Below are 26,039 nucleotides of genomic sequence, written 5' to 3'. Positions count from 1 at the left end.
TTATAAATGACCTTGTTGGGGGCATGCGGAGTAGAATTTCAATATTTGCAGATGATACTAAACTCTGCAGGGTAATCAATACAGAGGAGGATAATTTTATATTACAGGGAGATTTATGTAAATTGGAGGATTGGGCTGAGAAGTGGCAATTGAAGTTTAATGTAGATAAATGTAAGGTCATGCACTTGGGTAGAGGAAATAACATTTATGATTATGTACTTAATTGTAGAACACTGGGTAAAACAGACACAGAAAAAGACTTGGGTGTATGGGTGGATGGTAAACTTCACTTTAGTGGACAGTGTCAGGCAGCTGCTGCCAGGGCTAATAAAATAATGGGATGTATTAAAAGAGGTATAAGTGTTCATGAAAAAAATATAGTTCTACCTCTGTACAAGTCACTAGTGCGACCGCACTTAGAATACTGTGTACAATTCTGGTCACCGATATATAAGAAGGACATAGCTGAAATGGAGAGGGTGCAGAGAAGAGCCACCAAGATTATTAGAGGAATGGGTGGGCTGCAATACCAAGACAGGTTATTAAACTTGGGGTTATTTAGTCTGGAAAAACGAAGGCTTAGGGGGGATCTAATCACAATGTATAAATATATGAGGGGACAGTACAGATACCTTTCCAAAGATCTTTTTACACCTAGGCCTGCGACTGGAACACGGGGGCATCCGCTACGTCTTGAGGAAAGAAGGTTTAATCATAATCACAGACGAGGATTCTTTACTGTACGAGCAGTGAGACTATGGAACTCTCTGCCGCATGATGTTGTAATGAGTGATTCACTACTAACATTTAAGCAGAGCCTGGATGTCTTTCTTGAAAAATGTAATATTACCAGTTATGTATATTAGATTTTATGACAGGGTATTGATCCAGGGAACTAGTCTGATTGCCGGATGTGGAGTCAGGAAGGAAATTTTTTCCCCATTGGAACTTGTTTGCCACATTGGGTTTTTTTTGCCTTCCTCTGGATCAACATGTTAGGCTACGGGTTGAACTAGATGGACTTAGGCGGGCTTTGCACGTTGCAACATCGGTAACAATGTGTTACCGATGCTGCAGCGATAGTCCCGCCCCCGTCGCACGTTTGATATCTAGTGAAAGCTGCCGTAGCGATTATTATCGCTAGGGCAGCTTTACACGCACATACCTGCCGTGCGACGTCCCTCTGGCCGGCGACCCGCCTCCTTCCTTAGGGGGCGGGCCGTGCGGCGTCACAGTGACGTCACACGGCAGGCGGCCAATTGGAGCGGAGGGGCGGAGATGAGCAGGATGTAAACATCCCGCCCACCTCCGTCCTTCTCATTGCAGCCGGCGGAAGGTAAGTTGAAGTTCCTCGCTCCTGCAGCTTCATACACAGCGATGTGTGCTGCCGCAGGAGCGAGGAACAACATCGTACGTGTCGCTGCACCGGCATTATGGAAATGTCGGAGGCTGCAGCGATGATACGATAACGACGCTTTTGCGCTCGTTCATCGTATCAAAAAGGTTTTACACGTTGCGATATCGACTGCGACGCCGGATGTGCGTCACTTTCGATTTGACCCCACCGACATCGCACGTGCAATATCGCAACGTGCAAAGCCGCCCTTAGAGTCTCCCTTCAACCTTAAAAACTATGATACTATGATACTATGATACAATCGCAGCATGCCACGATTGTTTTCTCGGTCCGATTAAGGGTGAGAAAATAATCGCTCATGTGCGCTGACACACAGGCTAATATTGGTCTGAGTGGGATGCGATGTTTTATCGCACTCCACTCGCACCGATTTTATCGCCGTGTGGCTTAGGCCTAATGTGCCGAATATGAAAATAAAAAGAATCCCCAGAAAGTGTCACTTTAAGAGACCTAAAATCTTCTGAAGGCAATTTTAGATCTATTCATGTTGCAGCAAAGTGTTGTGAATCATTTCATAACCTAATGTATTGATACATACCATGGTTTTCAAAAAATAAGACCTCCCCACAAATTTAGCCTTAACAGGGATTTTCAGCATTTTCAGAGCAAAGCTTAAATATAAGCCCTACTCCAAAAATAAGCTCAAGTCGCGGTTCAATAATGAAGTGTCCATGCAGCTAAAAAGTTAAAGAATACAGCAGGACACTTCATTATAGATAGCAGACACCCCGCAATCACATTCACCAGACACCAAGTGGAAGGACCTGCAATGATCAAGGACCTGCAATGATCACAGACATGCACACATCAGATCACAAACACACTCACCACATCCAGCAATACCGATCCTCAGACACAAAGTGGTGGAGCAGAAGGACTTACGGATGGAATGCTTGCTGACACGATGTGCGATATGTGACTTCCTCATATCTTTCCCTATGGCCAGAGGCATTCTGTATCGCTGGATGTGGTGAATAAGTGAGTGATATCAGGTGTGTGTGATATCTGATATGTGTGTATGAGTGTCTGTGTGTATGAGTGTGTGATCTGATGTATGGGAATGTGTCGGCCAGAATAAGGGGAGGACGGCGTGCAGCATACCTGCTAGGAACGCTCAATGGAGATCACAGGGAGGACCTGGGAGCCATGCAGATGTTCAAGGTCTGGTAAGTATAAATCTCCTAGGAAGGGGATATTTGCTGTTTTTTTAGGGATAAACTTACCCCACAACCATATTTATCCAAAAATAAGACCTACTCCAAAAATAAGCCCTAATGAGTTTTGGGGAGCAAAAGAAAGTAGAAGACAGTGTCTTATTTTTGGACTAATGGAATGTCAAGTTCCATGTCATCTTACTAAATTTTTGCCAAAATATTTGGTGATTCATGAAATTAAATAAAACAAGTGAATATAGCTAAAATCATATTTCTTTTCAAAACCAGAGCGCGTCCATGCTGAAATTGATAAAGTGATTGGATCAGCCGTGCCACGAATTGACCATCGTAAAGATATGCCTTACACCAACGCTGTCATCCATGAGACTCAGAGACTTGCCAATATTTTACCAGTGAATCTGCCTCGAGAAACTACAACAGATGTTTTTTTTCAGGGATACAATATACCAAAGGTAGGTAATGTTGATTTTGTTGCTTTGATATTGGACCAGATTGTGCAAATTGTGCCCTTTTACGCGGGTTATAACTATTGAATCATGAAAATAAATATTTCATTTAAATGTAATAAATATTACGGAACAGGAGTGTGATGAAGACCACAGAAGAAGACAGACAAGGGAATACCAAATCGTTGTCACGTAGTACGCACACATAAAGGTTAAAACAATAAGAGATTCAAGAGGAAAAACAAGAGCAGGAAGGAAGCTACAAAACAACAGGGGTAAACTCCACAACTGCACCAAGCAATAAGCACAATTTTATCCAGAATGTCTGGGACACCACACCTCACAGATCAACAAAGACAAACTAACTGGCATGGGTGGAAGGATTCAACCATCATAAATAGGAAGGGAGCAGTTGTGATAGGTCTCCCCACAACATGTGATCAAAGGAGCAAGCAGACCAGAAGAGATTACCTCTTGCTAGCCTGCCTATGAATCAGCACAAACCAGGTCGACGCCCGAGTCTGCCTGTGTTGATCCCAGATAAAAACATCAAAGGAGAACAGTTATCATCTCCGCACTTTTCACCACTCTAAAGATGAAAATTAAATCATCCAAGTCTTTATTGGAGGAGCTAATACAAGTTAACGTGTTTCTGGGGTCACTATCCTTGTAAGTGCTATTTTGTCCTGAAGAAGGGGGTTGTGACCCCAGAAACACATTGACTTGTATTAGCTCCTCCAATAAAGACTTGGATAATTTAATTTTCGTCTGTGGAGTGGTGAAAAGCGCGGCGATGACAACTGGTCTCCTTTGATGCTCCTATGTGCCTGCTGCAGCTTTTTCCACCATTAAATGATCTTCTTGGTGTTGTGACCTTTCACAAACCCTATAGGTGAGTACATTCTTCACCTCCTCTCCTCCTGCCTACCTGGTAAGACCCTATTGCGCCCTATCTTCCACAGGCTCTTTTTAATCTATGTGTTGATCCCAGACACAAGAGAAAACATCATGCGGAGTGTCAGAATCTGAAATCTGAAAAGAACACAATGTTGCCATAACAGTTGGCAAAGTTTGTGCAAAACTCCATGTAACACTCGAGCCACCTATTCCAACCACATCTCAAGCACTGATCAGCAGCTTTCTGACACTGTACATTGTACAAAGAAAGCATGAAATGAGTGGGGTTATACTCAGATGAACAACTGAGATCTGGAGCAGAGAAAACTGTGACTCCAACATAACTGCTGCACCCAGTAAACTAAGTGACACATCACTAGAATCAGGCTCTCTGTCTGATTCTTCTGTCAGATTACATACTGTACAGACCAAAAGTTTGGACACACCTTCTCATTCAAAGAGTTTTCTTTATTTTCATGACTCTGAAAATTGTAGATTCACATTGAAGGCATCAAACCTATGAATTAACACATGTGGAATGAAATACTTAACAAAAAAGTGTGAAACAACTGAAAATATGTCTTATAATCTAGGTTCTTCAAAGAAGCCACCTTTTGCTTTGATTACTGCTTTGCACACTCTTGGCATTCTCTTGATGAGCTTCAAGAGGTAGTCACCGGAAATGGTCTTCATTTCACAGGTGTGCCTTGTCAGGTTTAATAAGTGGGATTTCTTGCCTTATAAATGGGGTTGGGACCATCAGTTGTGTTGTGCAGAAGTCTGGTGGATACACAGCTTATAGTCCTACTGAATTTACTGTTAGAATTTGTATTATGGCAAGAAAAAAGCAGCTAAGTAAAGAAAAACGAGTGGCCATCATTACTTTAAGAAATGAAGGTCAGTCATTCCGAAAAATTGGGAAAACTTTGATAGTGTCAACAAGTGCAGTGGCAAAAACCATCAAATGCTACAAAGAAACTGGCTCACAGGAGGACTGCCCCAGGAAAAGAAGACCAAGAGTCACCTCTGCTGCAGAGGATAAGTTTATCTGAGTCACCAGCCTCAGAAATCGCAGGTTAAAAGCAGCTCAGATTAGAGACCAGGTCAATACTACACAGAGGTCTACCAGCTGTAACGATAGTCCTGGAAGTGGACCTACTTCACCTTTCACCGGACTCACCTGCGATGCCGCCTCGAGCAAACCCCTACACAGGGACTGTCTGGCATAACTGCAGAGGGCCAAGATGCACGGAAGCCAGGATCAGCAAGAGTCACTGGATAGAGTCTTGCACATCCTACAAGTGTGTATAGGTGCCAGCTGAAAAAACCTAGCAAATACAAAATGGATACAGCCGCACACTAAATGCCATCAATGTATAAGGGAACTCTGGTACTGCATTACTGCTATATGAAAAAATGAGATTTTTAGTTTATGAATTGGCCAATGCATGTAAGCCCGGACACCAAACGGCAAGGTAAATCTCAATATTCCGGGTCCCTAACTAAAATGCCACTATCTAGGTTAAAAACATCCTTGTCTGGGCAGCTAGACTAAAAATCTAACTTGAAATGCCACTATCTGGACTAACCTCCAAGTCTGGGCAGCTAGGACTCCTGGTATAAGGATTGTGAACACAGCCTGGTTTATAGGGCGGAGTGCTCAGTCAGAAAAAAACTCACTGCAATTATTTCAAAAGACTGACCTGCACATCCTACAAGTGTGTATCGGTGCCAGCTGAAAAAACCTAGCAAATACAAAATGGATACAGCCGCACACTAAATGCCATCAATGTATAGGGGAACTCTGGTACTGCATTACTGCTATATGAAAAAATGAGATTTTTAGTTGCAGTGAGTTTTTTTCTGACTGAGCACTCCACCCTATAAACCAGGCTGTGTTCACAATCCTTATTTTTTGTTAAGTATTTCATTCCACATGTGTTAATTCATAGTTTTGATGCCTTCAATGTGAATCTACAATTTTCAGAGTCAAGAAAATAAAGAAAACTCTTTGAATGAGAAGGTGTGTCCAAACATTTGGTCTGTACTGTATCAAAATTCTGCTGACAGATTTCCTTTAAGGGGTTACCAGCATACATTATGCTTTTCTTTTTCCAATAGCTTGTCTGATCTAAAAGCCAGGCTATGTGTTATGCAAGACAGATTCTATGCTGCACTTCCACTTCATATAATGAGACAAAGGCCTGGCTTTCCTGTGATCTGTCTTAGTGTCTCTGCTACTAGAAATAGATTACACCTGACAACAGGCAGAAACAGAAATATTGGCAAAAAGTAGACATCTAGTTGCTAGGACTTCAGTTATTTTTTTATGGTTTATCTTCTAAAGGACGATAGCTGCAGAATTTGCAAAAAAGTGTCTTAGATGTTCTAATTATGAGACCTCCATAGACAGACTGAGAGTACCATCACTTCGACTCTCCAGAGGAAATTTAAGAATAAGAGGTGTGTGTAGAATGGTGTCTTCCTACACCGTACATCATAGTTCATATGAATTATGCATTTCTGTAACTGCCATTTGGTACAAGATACAGAATAGAGCTTTTACCTTAGGGCAGGGGTCAGGAACCTATGGCTCGCGAGCCAGATGTGGATTTTTTGAAGGCTGTGTCTAGCTTGCAGACAAATCTTTAATTAAAAAAAACAACGTATTTTCTGGTTTGTAAGACCCACTTTATTTCCCAAAACTGGGGGGGAAATGGGGGTGCGTCTTACAAACTGCATATGGCTTACCTGGGCAGCAGTGGTGGCGCAGGGTCGGCAATACTGCGGTCTCATGGGGTGTTGTGGCAGCGAGCAGCATTGATCGGCTGGCGGACTGTGGGCTGCATTGAATCTCCCGTAGTGGAGAAGATTGACTTCAAGAAAACGGCCACGGATGCGGCATGTGCAGGTAGGACTCTGCGGTCATTTTACTGAAGTCCATCGCGTGGATCTGTGCACCCTCCACTGCCATTTTCTTGAAGTTGATCTCTTCAACTGTGGGAGATTCAAAGCAGCCCACTGGCAGATCAATGGCTCCCACCGCGGAGACACCCGATGAGCCCACAGCAGTATCGCCGACCCTCCATACACTGACCCTCTTGAGCTGCAACACCCCCCTCTTCTGTGCCAGCAGCATTGCCTACCCTGCCTCTTTGGACCTTCTGAGCCGCTCCACCACCGTCGCTCCCCCCTGGTGAGTATGGCTCTCACGGAATTACATTTTAAAATATTTGTCGTTCATGGCTCTCTCAGCCAAAAAGGTTCCTGACCCCCTACCCTAGAGTGTCAATGGGGTTAGGGGTCTCCAAAGCTGAACCACAACCTATGTTTATTGCATACTGCTCAGTAATGAGATTCCATAAATATCTCAGAGGATATCTCCCCTTTGTACCAATCCCAAGGGTTGTAATAATAAACAAACAAAAGTTGTGCAATTCAAGGCTGAATTCTTCTTACATTTCTTTTCCTCGCCCCTTCATTTCTCAAATACCTAGAGGGTATTTTTGTAAGCAAGGTTTCTAACAGATGACCATGTCTCAAGCATCAGTGGATGCTAGTGATGTACCCTAATTAAGTGGTCTAACTGCTCGAAATGAACATAGCAGGTGTATTGTTGCAAATGGAACTCTCCAAGTATTATTAAATTCTCTACTTTACATTGCTAGTCCATATGTTAAAAACTCTACTGTTTTGATATCATGGGCATTAAACGTTACTAATTATTCTACTTGGAGTTGGAAAAATACTCTGAATAATGGATTTATTTGCAAGATACATTCATCACACATGCTATAACGCAAATAGAAAACAGCTCAAATAATGATCCATTTTACTATATCGGTCCTTAGGGCACACACATCATCCCCCTTTTGGAATCTGTTTTACATGATGGAACACAGTTTGAGAAGCCTAGATCCTTTTTCCCCGAACATTTCCTTGATTCAGACGGACAGTTCATCAAGAAGTCTGCCTTTATGCCCTTCTCCGTAGGTAATGTACTCTCTCATAATATAATATTAGCAGTGTTCTGGCACAAACTCATCTGAAAAAGATGTCATGTGCAGTGGAGATGAGCAACTAAATTCAAGTGTAAAAGAATTTTACTCAAATTTCATAACAATCTGTATTGGCTAAAATGTGGATTATTCGGAATTTGCTTCTGCAGTAATTGAGTATAATGGTGGTGTTGCGGGAGACCGCTAAGGGGTCTTCAGGGTCACAGAGATGGATTCCAAATCAAATCTGCGCAGATGTATGTATGAGGAAAAATGACCACACAGAGATATGTCTCTATCCGGGAGAAGCTCAATGCTCTTCTAACCCGTATTTTATAAAATACACACAGTTATTCAGTTCAACATTGTCCTTCATTGGTTAGAGATAAACGACAAAGAGACAAAGTCAATATAGTATGTCATCAGCCTGCTACTGGCTTTCTAAAACTAGTTTGAACCAGCTACTGAATACATCTTTGTTCATTGTACATTTTGGCTTATTCATCTTGGTTAAGAGATAAAGAGATAAAGCTCGAGCTTCCCATCCCAGCCGGTGAGAACCAACATGTTATGAATAAAATCAGTGTGTTATGAATACTTGCATTGTTCAGATTGCATAATTTGTTTCAATAACACATTCCAAAGGCGCATCCTGGTATGCACATCAGCATCTGAGCAATAATCATACTAAACAGATGATCTTATTATATGGACAATTGATTCATAGCCTGGACCTTCACAGTGGCTATTGCAATTTTAAATGTCATGGGAATCACATTCTATCATTATACTGCAAACATGATTGGAAAGGGTTAAAGTGCTAAGTGCTATATAACAATTCTGGGACTTATAGTTCCTCTGATTCATCTCCTGCGCATATAAAATGCTGCTGATACTGATACTGATTAGTCCACAGATTCACTACAATATAGAGATGACAGAGAAGTATGATACTTACCAGAGACCGTAACGTCCATGTCCCCCCACCCCAACATACGTTTCACCATTTCTGCTTTGGGACGAAAAGATACTTGGATACTTGGCAATATTGGTGTCATTATTATATCTTTGAAATAGATTTTACCAACAAGCAATTTTGCACAGCACAAAAGTACTTTATACTACTGTACTTTATACTAGTACTTTATGCTACTATGCACCTTTTATGATGGGTATAATTATTTATTTATTGGTTTTTCTGTGGTATGATATTAAATATTTATTGAACTAGGAGATCACACATTTTTGATACTTATATTATTATCATGTTAATGTGACTTACTTCCATGTCCCTGGGTATTATACTGTGGAGTTATTCTAAAATTATTAAAAAAAATATTTGAATAAAAATTAATATTTTATTATCACAAATTTGATTTTTGCCTGGTCCGCTATTCTCTAGTGAGCACATACCTTAAGGGGGTTGTCCAATCTGTGGAAAAGTTGACAGAATTTATATAAAAGAAATTCCTGCTACTAACGTCACTGATGCTCCAAGTCTGTTGCTTCAATGGATTCTTCTGGGACTAGAAGTGATGACGATAAAACGATCAGTCACCTAAGCCCAGAGATCACTGGTTTAATGAGGAAACTCATTTACAGAATTTAATAGAAGCGTATTAAAATTGATTTTCCAAACCAGACAATCTTCAATGAACTTTTGTAAAGAATCTCCAACCTACTTTTAAAAGGCAGCATTACGTGTATTCAGGCTTTTAGGCAAGGAATTCATTGTGGGCTTTAAGCTTATAACATTCTTAGGATGGATTCAACCGATCATATGGCATCCGATGTGTGTGCATCGATTGTTATATAGTGATGACCCTCTGCCCCCGCTGTGTTGCCAGCGTGAGCTGAGTGTCATGCAACTGTGATCCGATCCTGCAATCGGATCACAGCTACGGTGGAGAGGGCGGAGGCTGCAGAGGAGAGGAATGCGTTAATCTCCCTATATCCTCCATTGTCAGCTGATGCGATTAACACACTCCACTCGGATGACATCAGAGTACAGTCCAATGTTTCACTCGCACCCATAGACTTGCATGGGTGCAAATGATACGTCTCTCGCTGACAATCATAACATGCTGCGACTTTTTACTCATCCAGAATCTGGATAAGAAAAAAGCTGACCATCTGCACTTTTTCATTGAATAACCTTGGTCCGAGCGCAATGTGAGACTTTCTCGTATTACACTTGTCCGAGTCATACGCTCATGTGACTTACCATTAGCCTGATTGCAGAACATGTTTTCAGATATTTAATAGGCTCATATTACCAGGTTTGGCCAATATTGATGACTTACCTTATATTCTTATAACCCACTCTAGGAAGAAGAGTGTGTGTCGGGGAAACTCTCGCAAAGATGGAGCTGTTCCTGTTCTTTACCAGCCTTATGCAAAAATTTACCTTTCAGCCTTGCCCAGAGATGAAGGAATTTCAAGTGAAACGTGCAACGGGATTATCGATTCCCCCTATAGCTCAGAAAATCTGCTGTGTGTCCCGGATTTGAGGACAAAAGCCTTTGCAAGAGACAATTGGCCTTTCAAAGTAGAGGCCTGGCCCTGTGAAGTGTAATATATCACTTATATGATGGTATGAAATCTGTCACATTACAAATCTGGTCCTGAAATAACGATTATTAATATTTTTTATGTGCAAAACACATTTCTATGTTCCAGAGATTTAATACGATTTGAAAGTAATCTACATAGTGGGAATGGACTGGACTTAATGAAGAAAAAGAGACATTATTCCCCCTTCGCCATTTGTACTGTACATTTCTCTTAGCAAAATAGAGCTCTACTACCATGTGGAACTGTGATTTTTTTCAATGTGAAATTGTGCCTTTACTGAGGAAATTAAAGGGGTTGTCCATTACTAGGACAATGCCTTCTGATTAAACTATATTCCCACCGTTAAAATAAAAGACCTTGTACTCACCTCCCGTTCTGACACAGTTTCAGCACTGTCAGTAATTGCGGCTTGGGGCTCACATGACATCATAGGAGCTCCATGTCCAATCAACATCGACTTCTCTTTCCCGCCTTCGGACCAAATGAGTTAATTAGCAGGAAGTGATGATGCGTATGAGACTCACTTCCTGATGATTTCTCATTTGTTCCAAAGGAGAGGAAAGAGAATCCAGAGGTGATAGGACGTGTGGCTCGCGTGATATCTTGTGAGCCCCAAACCATGATTACTGACAGCTCTGGAACAGTGCCATAATGGGAGGTGAGTACAACGTCTTTTAATCTAACTGAGGGAAACAAGTGAAATTTGAAGAAGTGTTCCTAGTAGTGGACATCCCGTTTAAGGATTACATATTGTTATTTGAAATCAATACACCGACAGTGAATGGAATGTATATGTTTGATCACTCAGTGTATCAGTTGCTCTTCGAAGCTTTTCTTTGCACAGGCTAATAGATGCGTGTCCTAAAGAGGGAACATTTCACTAATTCAGGATCTTATAGAAGGATAAAATGTTTTCCATATGAAATAAAAATAATAAATGATAGGTGTTTCCCTACTATTCTGCATGGAAGTTAACAAATACTGTATATTATTGGAAAGTTATAGTCTTAGCAGAGGTATACACAATAATTATACTCATAAAACTGGTCCTGATTCCAGGTGGTGTGGTTGTGTAGCGACCATGAAGCCATCAGGAGCTACAAGGTACTGCATCCTCACCAAGATACAGGGCCTACCCTCAGGGACCTGGAAGACCAGTGCTGGTACCAGCAAAACATTCAAACCAATCCCTTTTTTTTTCCCCATTTCCAAACACCGGTGACAGGCTAGGGTAGGACCCAATGGATGGCCACCGATCCAGTCCACTAGATCACAATCAGGTGGGAGGGGACAGACAGTCGAGAGTCAGTCAGTGAAGTAAGAGGAGATGGACGTGACTGCACTGGCAGGAGAGTGTAACGGTGACCTGAGGAACGAGGCGTGTGGTTGCCAGTGGAGTACGGTGGAGTACTGACGGATCCATAGCACCGACGGGGTACAGAATCCTATGTCAGGTAAACATTCCAGGCAGACCTGAGAAAATCTGCATAGTGAAGGGATCATCCAGGACTTCACTGACCGTAAAGTTCAGGACACTGTAGCAATGGGAGAACCGGGGAACAGGACCAGAGAATCCATCTCCACAGGGTTCACACTACCTTTTATATGAACTGAGATCGAGAGACTACAGACGGGACCCCCAGATGCTCCAAGCCACGGGGACCCACCAACTGAAGGAAGGTGGAGGGGAAAGAAGTCACCAAGTTACTAAACTGGCACTGGGAAGAAGGGGACCAGCAGTTGAAACCAGCCATAGTTGGGATTCCAGTTATTACCAGACTGTGAGTAAAGGAACCAGTTACACTGCAGCCCCTTGAGTAGCTGCCTAACAACATCATCCATCCCCTGGAACCTGGCCCTACTTGCGGAGGGCCTAACATACAGGCTGCCATCAATATCAGCCCCAGTAGGGAGAACTGTGCAGAGGCGGCTCCAATAACTAGTCGCAACCCGGAAGTGGTGTCACGACAAAAACTTTTATTCATCTCCCTTGTAGATATACCCCTTTTTAAAAAGCAACCCAGGGTCACGGAAACGAGCAACGGCCACCCAGTGACATTTCCCCAGCAATACACCACCCAGGACTGAGTACCCCGTAGCCCTGAGCAACACAGTTGCACTATGCTTATCCGGTGTTAACTATACTGCTCCCTCACCTATCATTCATAATCTGTGATTGAACTTTACCAAGAGGTCTATTTATTGCAGGGCAACTGCAGTAATGATGAAGTATTAGCACTAGTGTTGAGACATCCCCCTAGTGTTCGAGTTCGGTTCGTCGAACGGCCGGTAAGTTCGGTGAACGTTCGACGAACGTTCGATGAACACCTTCGAACCCCTTTGAAAACAATGGGAGGCAAACACAAACACATAAAAACACATTATACATATACAAATACAGTTAATAAACATTGCCATTACACTTACAGGTCCCCGCGATGCGTCCTGCACTCTGTCTCCTGACGCTTTTCCTTCCGATCATTGCTGCGCCCTCCCGGTAACCAGCACTGATTATAGGACCTTCCGTGACGTCGTCATAGCATGTGACCAGTCACGTGTCTATTATCTCATTGGCTACAGACTGGTCACATGGCTAGACATCATGCTAGGTCTTGTCAGTGCATCTCTCCAGTACGTGGTGCTCATTTGAGCATCTCCGTGTACCAACGAGATGCGGCGCCGGGAATAACGTGATCGGAGATCACCTTTGTAACCCGCCTGTCAGGTTGCTATTGCAACGGTGGCAGCGGTGACGTCACCGCTTACAACCCGCAGCCTCTGCTCACTCATTGAGTGATTAGACTGCACGGGAGCAGCAGCGTCTTCCTCCCATGCAGTGCTGTCTGATGTAGCAGAGCTGCATGGGTTGAAGGAGAAAGAAGACAGAAGACCAGGATCGTGAAGGGGTGAGAGGGGGTAATAAACATGGAGTCTCTAATGTGTCTGTGTATTTATTTCTATTAAAGTATTTTTTCTCTGTGTGGTGTCTTTTTTTTAACCCTTTATATGAGATTCTTAATGACCAGGTCAAACTTGCCTGACATTAAGAATCTCTGGCTTAATAATAGATAGTAAAACAAAGCTAGTATTAACCCATTATTACCCAGCGAGCCACCAGTCACCAGGGCAGCTGGAAGAGTTGGATACAGCGCCATATGACGGCGCTTCTCTGAAAGTGCCATTTTCGGGGGTGGCTGCAGACTGCAATTCACAGCAGAGGGGCCCAGATAGCTCGGGCCAACCTGTGCTGAAGATTCCAATCCCCAGCTGCTTAGTTGTACCTGGCTGGACACAAAAGTGGGGCGAAGCCCATGTCATTTTTTTTTTTAATTATTTCATGAAATTCATGAAATAATTTAAAAAATGGCTTCCCTATATTTTTAGTTCCTAGCCGGGTACAAATAGGTAGCTGGGGGTTGGGGGCAGCCGTACCTGCCTGCTGTACCTGGCTAGCATACAAAAATATGGCGAAGCCCACGTCATTTTTTTGATGGGCAAAAAACTCCTGCATACAGTCCTGGATGGAGTATGCTGAGCCTTGTAGTTCTACAGCTGCTGTCTGCTCTCCTGCATACACTAGTGGATGAAGTATGCTGAGCCTTGCAGTTCTGCTCCCCCTGCCTCTCGCTCCAGCATACAGTCCTGGATGGAGGATGCTGAGCCTTGTAGTTCTGCAGCTGCTGTCTCCTCTCCAGCCCTGGACATCAAGATGGTGTAGTGGGATCTGATCGGCACTGAAAAAGATTAAAAACTCCAGGGGGAAAGTAGATTAAAGGGGTCAGGAGACTTATATTTAAAGCACCACTCCAGCGCTGAAAAAACACAAACCTCTGAAGTGGTGCATTAAATGAGAAACCCTATAAAGATAACATTCACAGTCTGCCCACATTTGAGAAGAATAGTCTTCCGTTTCTCTACAAAATTTCCAAGACTCACTCTGCTATACACAATAATCTGAGGTTTCCTGAAGACACTGATTAACAATATATACAGTTGTTAGCAGGTACATGTGTGGCGTCCCTGAGGCTCTGGTCGACACAGGGCATTGCATCTCAATTAAGGTGCAGTATCCATCTCAGGTAAGGGGGTAGTAATCACCGGTGTTCCACATCCATGCACTACATACAGTCCAGGAGCCTTCCCACAGGGAAAACATTCTCATCAGGGAGATCCGTCTGGACCATAGTTCTGACAAGACATTGCAGAAATTCTTGGAACTTTTAATAGGCCCGGGGCCTGGAGCGGGAGCTCGGCCAAGGTACCTATCAGTCAGGGGCGTAACTAGAGTTTGATGGGCCCCAGTGCAAAGTTCAGACCTGGGCCCCCCCCTCCACGTACATCGACATTTAGGGTACAGGATAATGACACTGACACTCGGGGTACAGGATAATGATGCTGACACTTGGCTCTTACCCACAGCACCCAGATTTCCCATGATCTGAAATCCCTCTATCAGCACCCAGCTTTCCTATTTTCTGATATCCATCTTGTCCTCGGCACACTGCTTCCCCATGCTCTGCTATACATCTTTCCCTCAGCACCCAGCTTTCCCATATCAGAGCATGGGAAAGCTGGGTGCTGAGACATGATGTATAGCAGAGCATGGGAAAGCTGGGTGCTGAGAGAAGATGTATAGCAGAGCATGGGAAAGCTGGGTGCTGAGGGAAAAGAGCCTTTTTCCCTCAGTACAAAACGTTCCTATCCCCTGCTTGTATCTTTGTCCCCCCTTGTATATAGTTCTCCAAATACAATAATGGCACCCACATAGCCTTCCAAATAGTATAAAGGGTCCCACATGACCCTTCATATATTAGAATACACTTCCATAGTCCTCCATGTATTATAATGCATTTCCCATAGTTCTCCATGCATTATAATTCACCCCATAGTACTCAATATATAATACTGCACCACATAGTCCTCCATATATTATAATGCACCCCCATAATCTTCCATGTATAAAGTAGCCCTTCAATTATTATCTTCAATTTCTCATAGTTCTCTATGTATTATATTTCACCCCATAGTTCTCCATGTATTATACTGCACCACATAGGCCTCCATATATTATAATGCAGCCCTATAGTCCTCCTTGTATAAAGTAGACCTCCAATTATTATAATGAATTTCTCATAGTTTTCCATATATTATAATTCACCCCATAGTTCTCCATATATTACACTGCACCACATTGTCCCCAATGTTTTATAATGCACCCCCATAGTCCATGTATAAGGTAGCCTCCATATTCCTCCATATATTATGATGTAGCCCCCATAGTCCTATATGTATTATAACGCAACCCCATAAAACTTCATATTGCATTATGCAGCCCCATACTCCTCCATGCATAAGGCACCCCTATATTCCATGTATAAGGTGTCCTTCATTTTGTATTATGCAGCCCTCCCAGACCTCCATATATAATAATGCAGCCAGCCTCTCCAGGCCTCCATGTATAATAATGCAGCCAGCCTCCTCAGGCCTCCATGTATAATGTAGCAGCCAGCTTCTCCAGGCCTCCATGTATAAAAATGCACCCAGCCTCCTCAGGCCTCCATGTATAATATAGCACCCAGTCTCTCCAGACCATCTCCATGTATAACAATGCACCCAGCCTCCTCAGGCCTCCATGTATAATATAGCAGCCAGCCTCTCCAGGCCTCCATGTATAACAATGCACCCAGCCTCCTCAGGCCTCCATGTATAATGCAGTATCTCCAGGCCTCCATGTATAATGCAGTATCTCCAGGCCTCCATGTATAATAATGCAGCCACCCCAGACCTCCATATATAATGCATATAGCAGCAAGGTTGAAAGTACAAAAATCTCCTAGGAGACACTAATACAAACTAAAACTTAACATTTATTAAAGACCTCAATAAAAAGTGAACAGGGTCACCAATAATCGTGATTTGTATTTAAAAGAACAAAATACACATGGCGTATGATCACAGCCTTATGTGAGTCAATAACGGTGTGCGTGATCTATGCACAACACATAGTATCCGACTCAAGCCACTCAAGGATCAATGCCAGTGTATACGGCACAGATTAAATCCATGCAAATAGTAGTCACAACGGACCTAATCCACTCCAAAACATTTAGGAGAAGCCCACTATAAAATGGACCTTGGAGTGTACATGGAACATGAGATCCAAACCTAATACTCATAAGAAACCACCCTTCTCCAAACAGGGGGTCTTACTGTAACAAAGAAGGAAAGGTCTCACCGAATCCAGGCGGGCTTCATTCGTGTAGAAAACCTGCATAAAATATGCTTGTTACATCGGCTTACTCAAAAGAAGAGCAGACAACTTCCGACGCGTTTCATTAAATCTTCAGGGAAGTTATTAATAATCAGGGTTTCCATATTCATAAAGGCAAGTAGTCTCAATAGACACTTATTGCCGGACTGAAAACGAAACCAAAAACACCATAAGTCCACCATTCAAACATATCTTAACACAGAGTACTAAATCCCAGATGGGACACTCACCAAATAATTCTTTTGGATCCTGGTCCTAGATCACACTGAACGTCCATTACCGGACGCAAACTAGAACAATCAGATCCCTGTAAATCCACCGCTCCCCAGATCATCATAGAAGGAAAGTTTGTCCCAAGTGGGAACACTCACCATACACATCCTCCATGTGAATTTCAATTCAAATGTGCCGCGCTCCAAAATCTCGGGCAGCGCCATTATATATCACGCGCACCTGCGCAGTACACCCCATTCAGGCGAGTTACCCACAAACCGGAAACCCCTGATGCTGGAAGCTAGTACGTCATCTCCAAAGGCCGACACATCATCAGACAGTGCTGGTAAACACATCCGGTGATGCTCCTTCCGGAGTTTGGAACGCAAACCGGAACAGCCCATCATATTGATCGCATCCGCGTCCTACTAAAGCTTGCGTTCCATCTATTAAAGTAGCACTAATAAATAGGTACAAGGCCCATTTATAAACATATTGTAGTCCATCCGTAACGGTGTCAAACCTCTTCATATTATAAAAACACCCAAGGAATGCAGTGTTATTATGGCGAACAAGACCCCTCCTCCTAACAGAAACAATATATGCTCAAAAACAATACCAGGAAGAAGGAAACCCCCCTTCCGTCATGTTACACAAACCGAGTATCAAAAAACTGGGCTGAAGGGAGAAAGAATCATAATGGTAGAAAACAATATATATGGAGATGTATTAATGTTAATACCGTATGCTCAAAAAACTCAGGAAGAAAGAAACCCCCTTCCGTCATATTAAACACACAGAGTACCAAAAAACTTGGCTGAATGGAGAAAAAACATATATATACTGGCCGAAAGAGACATGCATCTGAAGATGCATCTCTGTTACTATCATCCCATTTGTACATATTTAATGGGTAAGCATCAAAAAACCACCTGTCAGGAGGACAGACCACCATTCCTCACAAGCATGCAAAAATTATGCATGAAAATGAAACGCGTCGGAAGTTGTCTGCTCTTCTTTTGAGTAAGCCGATGTAACAAGCATATTTTATGCAGGTTTTCTACACGAATGAAGCCCGCTCGGATTCGGTGAGACCTTTCCTTCTTTGTTACAGTAAGACCCCTTGGTTGGAGAAGGGTGGTTTCTTATGAGGATTAGATTTGTATCTCATGTTCCATGTACACTCCAAGGTCCATTTTATAGTGGGCTTCTCCTAAATGTTTTGGAGTGGAGTAGGTCCGTTGTGACTACTATTTGCATGGATTTAATCTGTGCGGTATACACTGGCATTGATCCTTGAGTGGCTTGAGTCGGATACTATGTGTTGTGCATAGCTCACGCACACCGTTATTGACTCACATAAGGCTGTGATCATACGCCATGTGTATTTTGTTCTTTTAAATACAAATCACGATTATTGGTGACCCTGTTCACTTTTTATTGAGTTCTTTAATAAATGTTAAGTTTTAGTTTGTATTAGTGTCTCCTAGGAGATTTTTGTACTTTCAACCTTGCTGCTATATTTATTTCCATACCCTTGGGTTGTTATAGAAAATTGGCTATTGCAAATACTGTCCAGTCCATCCAATGGCGGGCTTTCTTTCTTCTGACCTGGACACCAGGCAGTGGGCGAGTGAGGCGAGAGACGTCTTTTCTGACAGGAACTTGGTTCTAAAGAAATATACACCAACTATGAACGGAGCATTTAAGGATCTAACTAGGGTTTATAAAGAGAGGATAATTTCTTGGTGGGAGGTACAGTCCCTGGAGAGCTACTTAAAAGATAAAATTGTGCCTAGGAATCTTAGGATTACTTTGCAACCAGGCCATAGATACAAGAATACTGATTTTACTACAAAATGGGAGAGGGAAGCCACCGACAGTTCACTCAGACTCATGAGGTTGATGCTAGAGGAGGAAAAGAGGAATCTAAATACATTGGAAGATTCACTTAAAGAGCATATTGAGACTGCAAGAAAGTTCTCGGGTGAAGTTGACTTCCCCAATAAGGAGCTAGTACTGCAAGGGGTAATAGAAAAATTCCAGTACACATTAAAGGAGAAAAAACATCGCTTCTATATTAGAGATCTACAGGACTTCAAGGATAATAAAGCTTATGTATATGTCGGAGGTAGGAATTATCATAAACAAAGTGAGACTGAGTTGTCCTCCACGGATGCTGAATTGTCCGATAATGAAGGTAGAGGTGGTGTTTATAGACCCCCACATCAGTATAAAAAATCAAGGGAGAGAGGAAGATCAGGATATAGAGGTGCCATACAGAACCAAGGGAGAGGTGGTTTTTTAGAAAACCAATATTACCTCCGCAGCAAAAACCCGGTAAATCCTTAACAAATGTCAGGGCGCCGCAGGTCATCAATTTGTCCTCTAGGGTCTTGAGTGATGTTGACCTCTCGGTATTGAATAAGGGACTTTCATTTGTACCCACTACGGATTTTAATGAATTTATGGCCATAAAAGATTTACATTTGTTTGCCAGACAGTTGAAATGGAAAAAGTTTTTTGGGAAGCAGTCAGACAGAACCTGTGGTGAACTAGGCATACCTGAGGATTTGTTGCAGGATGTGCGCTTTTTATTCCACCTCAGTGATGAGAACCCGAATGACAGAGGGGAGGGTCCATTTACGTCTTTAAAGAACAGCAGCAGTAGGATGCCCCCGGAGGGTGCAGAGGTGGATGTAGTGGATGTTTTCGTTAACATGGTGACAGAGGATATAAGTGGTGGTGTTCAATCATACTCAGGAAACCATAATCTAACTAAAACTGAGATGCAGAGTTTACGTAGTCTTGAAGAGGATTCTAGTGTTACGATCAAGCCCTCTGATAAAGGGGGCAACATTGTAATAATGGACTCCATGAAATATAAAAATATCTGTCTGGAGATCCTGAACGATGAACAATGTTATGAAAAACTGATGTTCAATCCGGTTCCGGCTTTTAGGACCGAGCTTAAGATCCTTCTCGAAACGGCATTTAATAGTAAGATTATAGATAAAAACGAGTTTGACTTTTGCTTCCTCTGTTTCCTATACAATCTACCTTCTATATTTTACCGAAAATACACAAGGGTCTCGACCCTCTGAGGGGACGCTCCATTGTCTCGGGCATTGGGGGTCTCACTGAGAAATTAAGTATCTATGTTGATAAGATACTGCGCCCATTTGTACTGTCTCTTAATTCCTATTTGGGGGACACCACTGAATTCCTGAGGAAGATTGATGATGTCTTCCTCGAGAATGGTATGGCCTTGTGTAGTATAGATGTTGAGACACTCTACTCCTTGATCCCACATGATATGGGGATCGAAGCAGTAAGGTACTACTTAAACACCAGAGGTAGCCATCTCACTGCACACAATGACTTTGTGATTCAAGCCCTTCGCTTTTGTTTGACAAGAAACGTGTTCGTCTTTGGGTGGAAGTACTTCCACCAGCTCAGGGGTACGGCGATGGGGAGTTGTTGTGCCCCATCGTATGCCAACTTATTCCTGGGCTGGTGGGAGGAAACCGTAGTATTTGGAGGTAAACTTGACACGGAGGATGTAGTAATGTGGGTCAGGTTTATCGACGATATTTTTGTAATTTGGAAGGGCTGTGAGGATGGATTCAAGGAATTTGTGGGTTCACTCAATGTCAATAATCTGGGCCTTAGGTTCACTTTTGAAATCCACCAGAGTAGGCTGGCCTTTCTGGATGTCCTTGTCGAGAGGGGACCTGAGGGGAAGCTTATGACAAGCACATATAGAAAAGAGACGTCATCTAACTCATTGTTAAGATGGGAAAGTGCGCACCCCAGGTCTCACAAGAAGGGCATCCCAAAGGGCCAGTTTATCAGGATGAGGCGGATTTGCTCCAATGATGAGGCTTTTGGAGTACAGGCAGTGGATCTATCGAGGCGGCTGGAGGAGAGAGGTTACCCTGCTAAGGAGGTCAGGAGAGCCTTTAAATCAGTGTGTCAGATGGACTGCACGAGTATCCTGAATCCTAGACCCAAAAAGGAGAACCCAGGTGAACCTCTGAGATATGTCACTACTTATGATAATGGGGCAATGGGTTTACGTAATATCCTTTGTAAGTACTGGCCAATTCTGAAGATGGATCCGATCGTTGGAAAATACATTCCTGACCATCCCTCCATAACGTACCGTAAGGCCAGGTCTTTAAAGGACAGATTGGTCCACAGTTTTTTCAAGGAGGACAGGCCACCATGGCTGATGTGTAAGGTGAAGGGATGTTTCAAATGTCATAATTGTGTGAATTGTTTCCTCATCGAGGAGGGTAAGGCCTTTCAGAGTGGATCTAACAGTAGGACCTTTGAGATCAGGTCACTGATTACATGCAGAACCAAAGGGGTTATATATAGAGTGACATGTCCATGTAACAAGCAATATGTAGGAAAGACCATCAGGGAGTTAAGGAAGAGGGTTGGAGAACATAAGAATGATATCAGAAATAGGAATGATACCCTGTTGGCTAGACACATTAATGCCTATCATGAAGGAGATGAGAATTGTATTAGAGTAATGGGTATCGATCAAGTGAGGCCACCTTTGAGAGGGGGCAATTGGGATAAGATGATCCTTCGCAAGGAGTGCTTTTGGATTTATACACTGGGCACTATGGTTCTGGCTGGCCTCAACGAGCAGCTTTCCTTTACCCCCCTTTTAGGTACACTTTAGTTGGTAGGAGTAGCCAGGAGGGTCAGCCAACGATGAGCGGGGGCGCCGCCGGCGGAGGTTTTTTAAGGTGCCGACCTCTGCAGAGAGGTAGGGACAGCTTTGTGAGTGAGGGCTAGTTGTAGTGTGCACTTAGCTGACCTTCCTTCCTTTCTTTCCTATCCCCCTTTTGGGAAAAAGGTTATTTATAACTCCTACGATCTAGAATAATTTTTGCATGCTTGTGAGGAATGGTGGTCTGTCCTCCTGACAGGTGGTTTTTTGATGCTTACCCATTAAATATGTACAAATGGGATGATAGTAACAGAGATGCATCTTCAGATGCATGTCTCTTTCGGCCAGTATATATATGTTTTTTCTCCATTCAGCCAAGTTTTTTGGTACTCTGTGTGTTTAATATGACGGAAGGGGGTTTCTTTCTTCCTGAGTTTTTTGAGCATACGGTATTAACATTAATACATCTCCATATATATTGTTTTCTACCATTATGATTCTTTCTCCCTTCAGCCCAGTTTTTTGATACTCGGTTTGTGTAACATGACGGAAGGGGGGTTTCCTTCTTCCTGGTATTGTTTTTGAGCATATATTGTTTCTGTTAGGAGGAGGGGTCTTGTTTGCCATAATAACACTGCATTCCTTGGGTGTTTTTATAATATGAAGAGGTTTGACACCGTTACGGATGGACTACAATATGTTTATAAATGGGCCTTGTACCTATTTATTAGTGCTACTTTAATAGATGGAACGCAAGCTTTAGTAGGACGCGGATACGATCAATATGATGGGCTGTTCCGGTTTGCGTTCCAAACTCCGGAAGGAGCATCACCGGATGTGTTTACCAGCACTGTCTGATGATGTGTCGGCCTTTGGAGATGACGTACTAGCTTCCAGCATCAGGGGTTTCCGGTTTGTGGGTAACTCGCCTGAATGGGGTGTACTGCGCAGGTGCGCGTGATATATAATGGCGCTGCCCGAGATTTTGGAGCGCGGCACATTTGAATTGAAATTCACATGGAGGATGTGTATGGTGAGTGTTCCCACTTGGGACAAACTTTCCTTCTATGATGATCTGGGGAGCGGTGGATTTACAGGGATCTGATTGTTCTAGTTTGCGTCCGGTAATGGACGTTCAGTGTGATCTAGGACCAGGATCCAAAAGAATTATTTGGTGAGTGTCCCATCTGGGATTTAGTACTCTGTGTTAAGATATGTTTGAATGGTGGACTTATGGTGTTTTTGGTTTCGTTTTCAGTCCGGCAATAAGTGTCCATTGAGACTACTTGCCTTTATGAATATGGAAACCCTGATTATTAATAACTTCCCTGAAGATTTAATGAAACGCGTCGGAAGTTGTCTGCTCTTCTTTTGAGTAAGCCGATGTAACAAGCATATTTTATGCAGGTTTTCTACACGAATGAAGCCCGCCTGGATTCGGTGAGACCTTTCCTTCTTTGTTACAGTAAGACCCCCTGGTTGGAGAAGGGTGGTTTCTTATGAGTATTAGGTTTGGATCTCATGTTCCATGTACACTCCAAGGTCCATTTTATAGTGGGCTTCTCCTAAATGTTTTGGAGTGGAGTAGGTCCGTTGTGACTACTATTTGCATGGATTTAATCTGTGCCGTATACACTGGCATTGATCCTTGAGTGGCTTGAGTCGGATACTATGTGTTGTGCATAGATCACGCACACCGTTATTGACTCACATAAGGCTGTGATCATACGCCATGTGTATTTTGTTCTTTTAAATACAAATCACGATTATTGGTGACCCTGTTCACTTTTTATTGAGGTCTTTAATAAATGTTAAGTTTTAGTTTGTATTAGTGTCTCCTAGGAGATTTTTGTACTTTCAACCTTGCTGCTATATTTATTTCCATACCCTTGGGTTGTTATAGAAAATTGGCTATTCCATATATAATGCAGCCTCCCCAGACCTCCATGTATAAAGCAGCCTCTACAGGCCTCCATGTATAAAGCAGCCTCTCCAGTAGAGATGAGCGAACCGGTCGCGGTTCGGCTCGAGGTTGGTTCGCCGAACGGACCTCCCGTTCGAGTTCGGTTCGTCGAACGTTCGACGAACCGAACTCGAACTGCATAGGAAACAATGGCAGGCAATCACAAACACAGAAAAACACCTAGAAAACACCCTCAAAGGTGTCCAAAAGGTCACAAACAACTCACAACACATGGGAAAGTGACAAGGACATATACTCATGCGAAAACAAAAGAGCTGGACAAGGAAAAAGAGGAGGACACACAGATATATGAGTATATGCAAGGAAACATGCCATTATTGTGCAACTTGAGCCCTGCTCATTCTTGGCTTCCAATCTTGATAAATTGCCTGAGCTTGCCACGTATGTCTTGGGGATCTTGTCGTGTCCTGCAGCCAGCGTTCTCTCGGAACCTGTCTTCAGTGCTGCTGTGGGTCTGCTGGCAGATAAGCACACGTGTCTGTCCACTGACAATGTGGACATGGCTCTCAGAGGACTTTTCTTCCCCGGGGTCAGCCAGGGGACGGAAAAGGCACGCGTATTTTTGAGAGTGCTTCATGCAAAGCATCTTTTTCTTTTTCAAAAGGGGGCTCAACCGATGCCAGTCAAGTGGGGTGTGTGTGGCTCAGTGAGTGGCAACGAGGGAGACTGTGGTTGGAGTCCCCTCGCTGTGTTTCTAAAAGAACCAAGATGAACAAGTCATGGCTCTCAGAGGACTTTTCTTCCCCGGGGTCAGCCAGGGGACAGGAAAGGCACGCGTATTTTTGAGAGTGCTTCATGCAAAGCATCTTTTTCTTTTTCAAAAGGGGGCTCAACCGATGCCAGTCAAGTGGGGTGTGTGTGGCCCAGTGAGTGGCAACGAGGGAGACTGTGGTTGGAGTCCCCTCGCTGTGTTTCTAAAAGAACCAAGATGAACAAGTCATGGCTCTCAGAGGACTTTTCTTCCCCGGGGTCAGCCAGGGGACGGGAAAGGCACGCGTATTTTTGAGAGTGCTTCATGCAAAGCATCTTTTTCTTTTTCAAAAGGGGGCTCAACCGATGCCAGTCAAGTGGGGTGTGTGTGGCCCAGTGAGTGGCAACGAGGGAGACTGTGGTTGGAGTCCCCTCGCTGTGTTTCTAAAAGAACCAAGATGAACAAGTCATGGCTCTCAGAGGACTTTTCTTCCCCGGGGTCAGCCAGGGGACGGGAAAGGCACGCGTATTTTTGAGAGTGCTTCATGCAAAGCATCTTTTTCTTTTTCAAAAGGGGGCTCAACCGATGCCAGTCAAGTGGGGTGTGTGTGGCCCAGTGAGTGGCAACGAGGGAGACTGTGGTTGGAGTCCCCTCGCTGTGTTTCTAAAAGAACCAAGATGAACAAGTCATGGCTCTCAGAGGACTTTTCTTCCCCGGGGTCAGCCAGGGGACGGGAAAGGCACGCGTATTTTTGAGAGTGCTTCATGCAAAGCATCTTTTTCTTTTTCAAAAGGGGGCTCAACCGATGCCAGTCAAGTGGGGTGTGTGTGGCCCAGTGAGTGGCAACGAGGGAGACTGTGGTTGGAGTCCCCTCGCTGTGTTTCTAAAAGAACCAAGATGAACAAGTCATGGCTCTCAGAGGACTTTTCTTCCCCGGGGTCAGCCAGGGGACGGGAAAGGCACGCGTATTTTTGAGAGTGCTTCATGCAAAGCATCTTTTTCTTTTTCAAAAGGGGGCTCAACCGATGCCAGTCAAGTGGGGTGTGTGTGGCCCAGTGAGTGGCAACGAGGGAGACTGTGGTTGGAGTCCCCTCGCTGTGTTTCTAAAAGAACCAAGATGAACAAGTCATGGCTCTCAGAGGACTTTTCTTCCCCGGGGTCAGCCAGGGGACGGGAAAGGCACGCGTATTTTTGAGAGTGCTTCATGCAAAGCATCTTTTTCTTTTTCAAAAGGGGGCTCAACCGATGCCAGTCAAGTGGGGTGTGTGTGGCCCAGTGAGTGGCAACGAGGGAGACTGTGGTTGGAGTCCCCTCGCTGTGTTTCTAAAAGAACCAAGATGAACAAGTCATGGCTCTCAGAGGACTTTTCTTCCCCGGGGTCAGCCAGGGGACGGGAAAGGCACGCGTATTTTTGAGAGTGCTTCATGCAAAGCATCTTTTTCTTTTTCAAAAGGGGGCTCAACCGATGCCAGTCAAGTGGGGTGTGTGTGGCCCAGTGAGTGGCAACGAGGGAGACTGTGGTTGGAGTCCCCTCGCTGTGTTTCTAAAAGAACCAAGATGAACAAGTCATGGCTCTCAGAGGACTTTTCTTCCCCGGGGTCAGCCAGGGGACGGGAAAGGCACGCGTATTTTTGAGAGTGCTTCATGCAAAGCATCTTTTTCTTTTTCAAAAGGGGGCTCAAC

At 43.6% G+C, this 26,039-nt stretch overlaps 1 protein-coding gene across 1 annotated transcript in view; it reads left to right on the top strand.

Moving 5' to 3' along the window:
• Window positions 1-10,879, top strand: part of LOC142295733 (cytochrome P450 2K4-like) — a 69,073-nt gene extending 58,194 nt beyond the window's left edge. Inside the window, exons 7-9 of the mRNA XM_075338824.1 lie at window positions 2,860-3,044; window positions 7,787-7,928; window positions 10,262-10,879. Coding sequence (XP_075194939.1) covers window positions 2,860-3,044; window positions 7,787-7,928; window positions 10,262-10,443 — 509 coding nt within the window. The 3' untranslated portion in view covers window positions 10,444-10,879. The remainder of the gene's footprint in view (window positions 1-2,859; window positions 3,045-7,786; window positions 7,929-10,261) is intronic.
• The last annotated feature ends 15,160 nt before the right edge of the window (window positions 10,880-26,039 follow it).

The sequence above is a fragment of the Anomaloglossus baeobatrachus genome, chromosome 3 (assembly GCF_048569485.1).
Source record: "Anomaloglossus baeobatrachus isolate aAnoBae1 chromosome 3, aAnoBae1.hap1, whole genome shotgun sequence".
Classification (NCBI taxonomy): domain Eukaryota; kingdom Metazoa; phylum Chordata; class Amphibia; order Anura; family Aromobatidae; genus Anomaloglossus; species Anomaloglossus baeobatrachus.
Note: the sequence above shows the minus strand (reverse complement) of the source record. Positions and strands in the feature narration are given on the sequence as shown.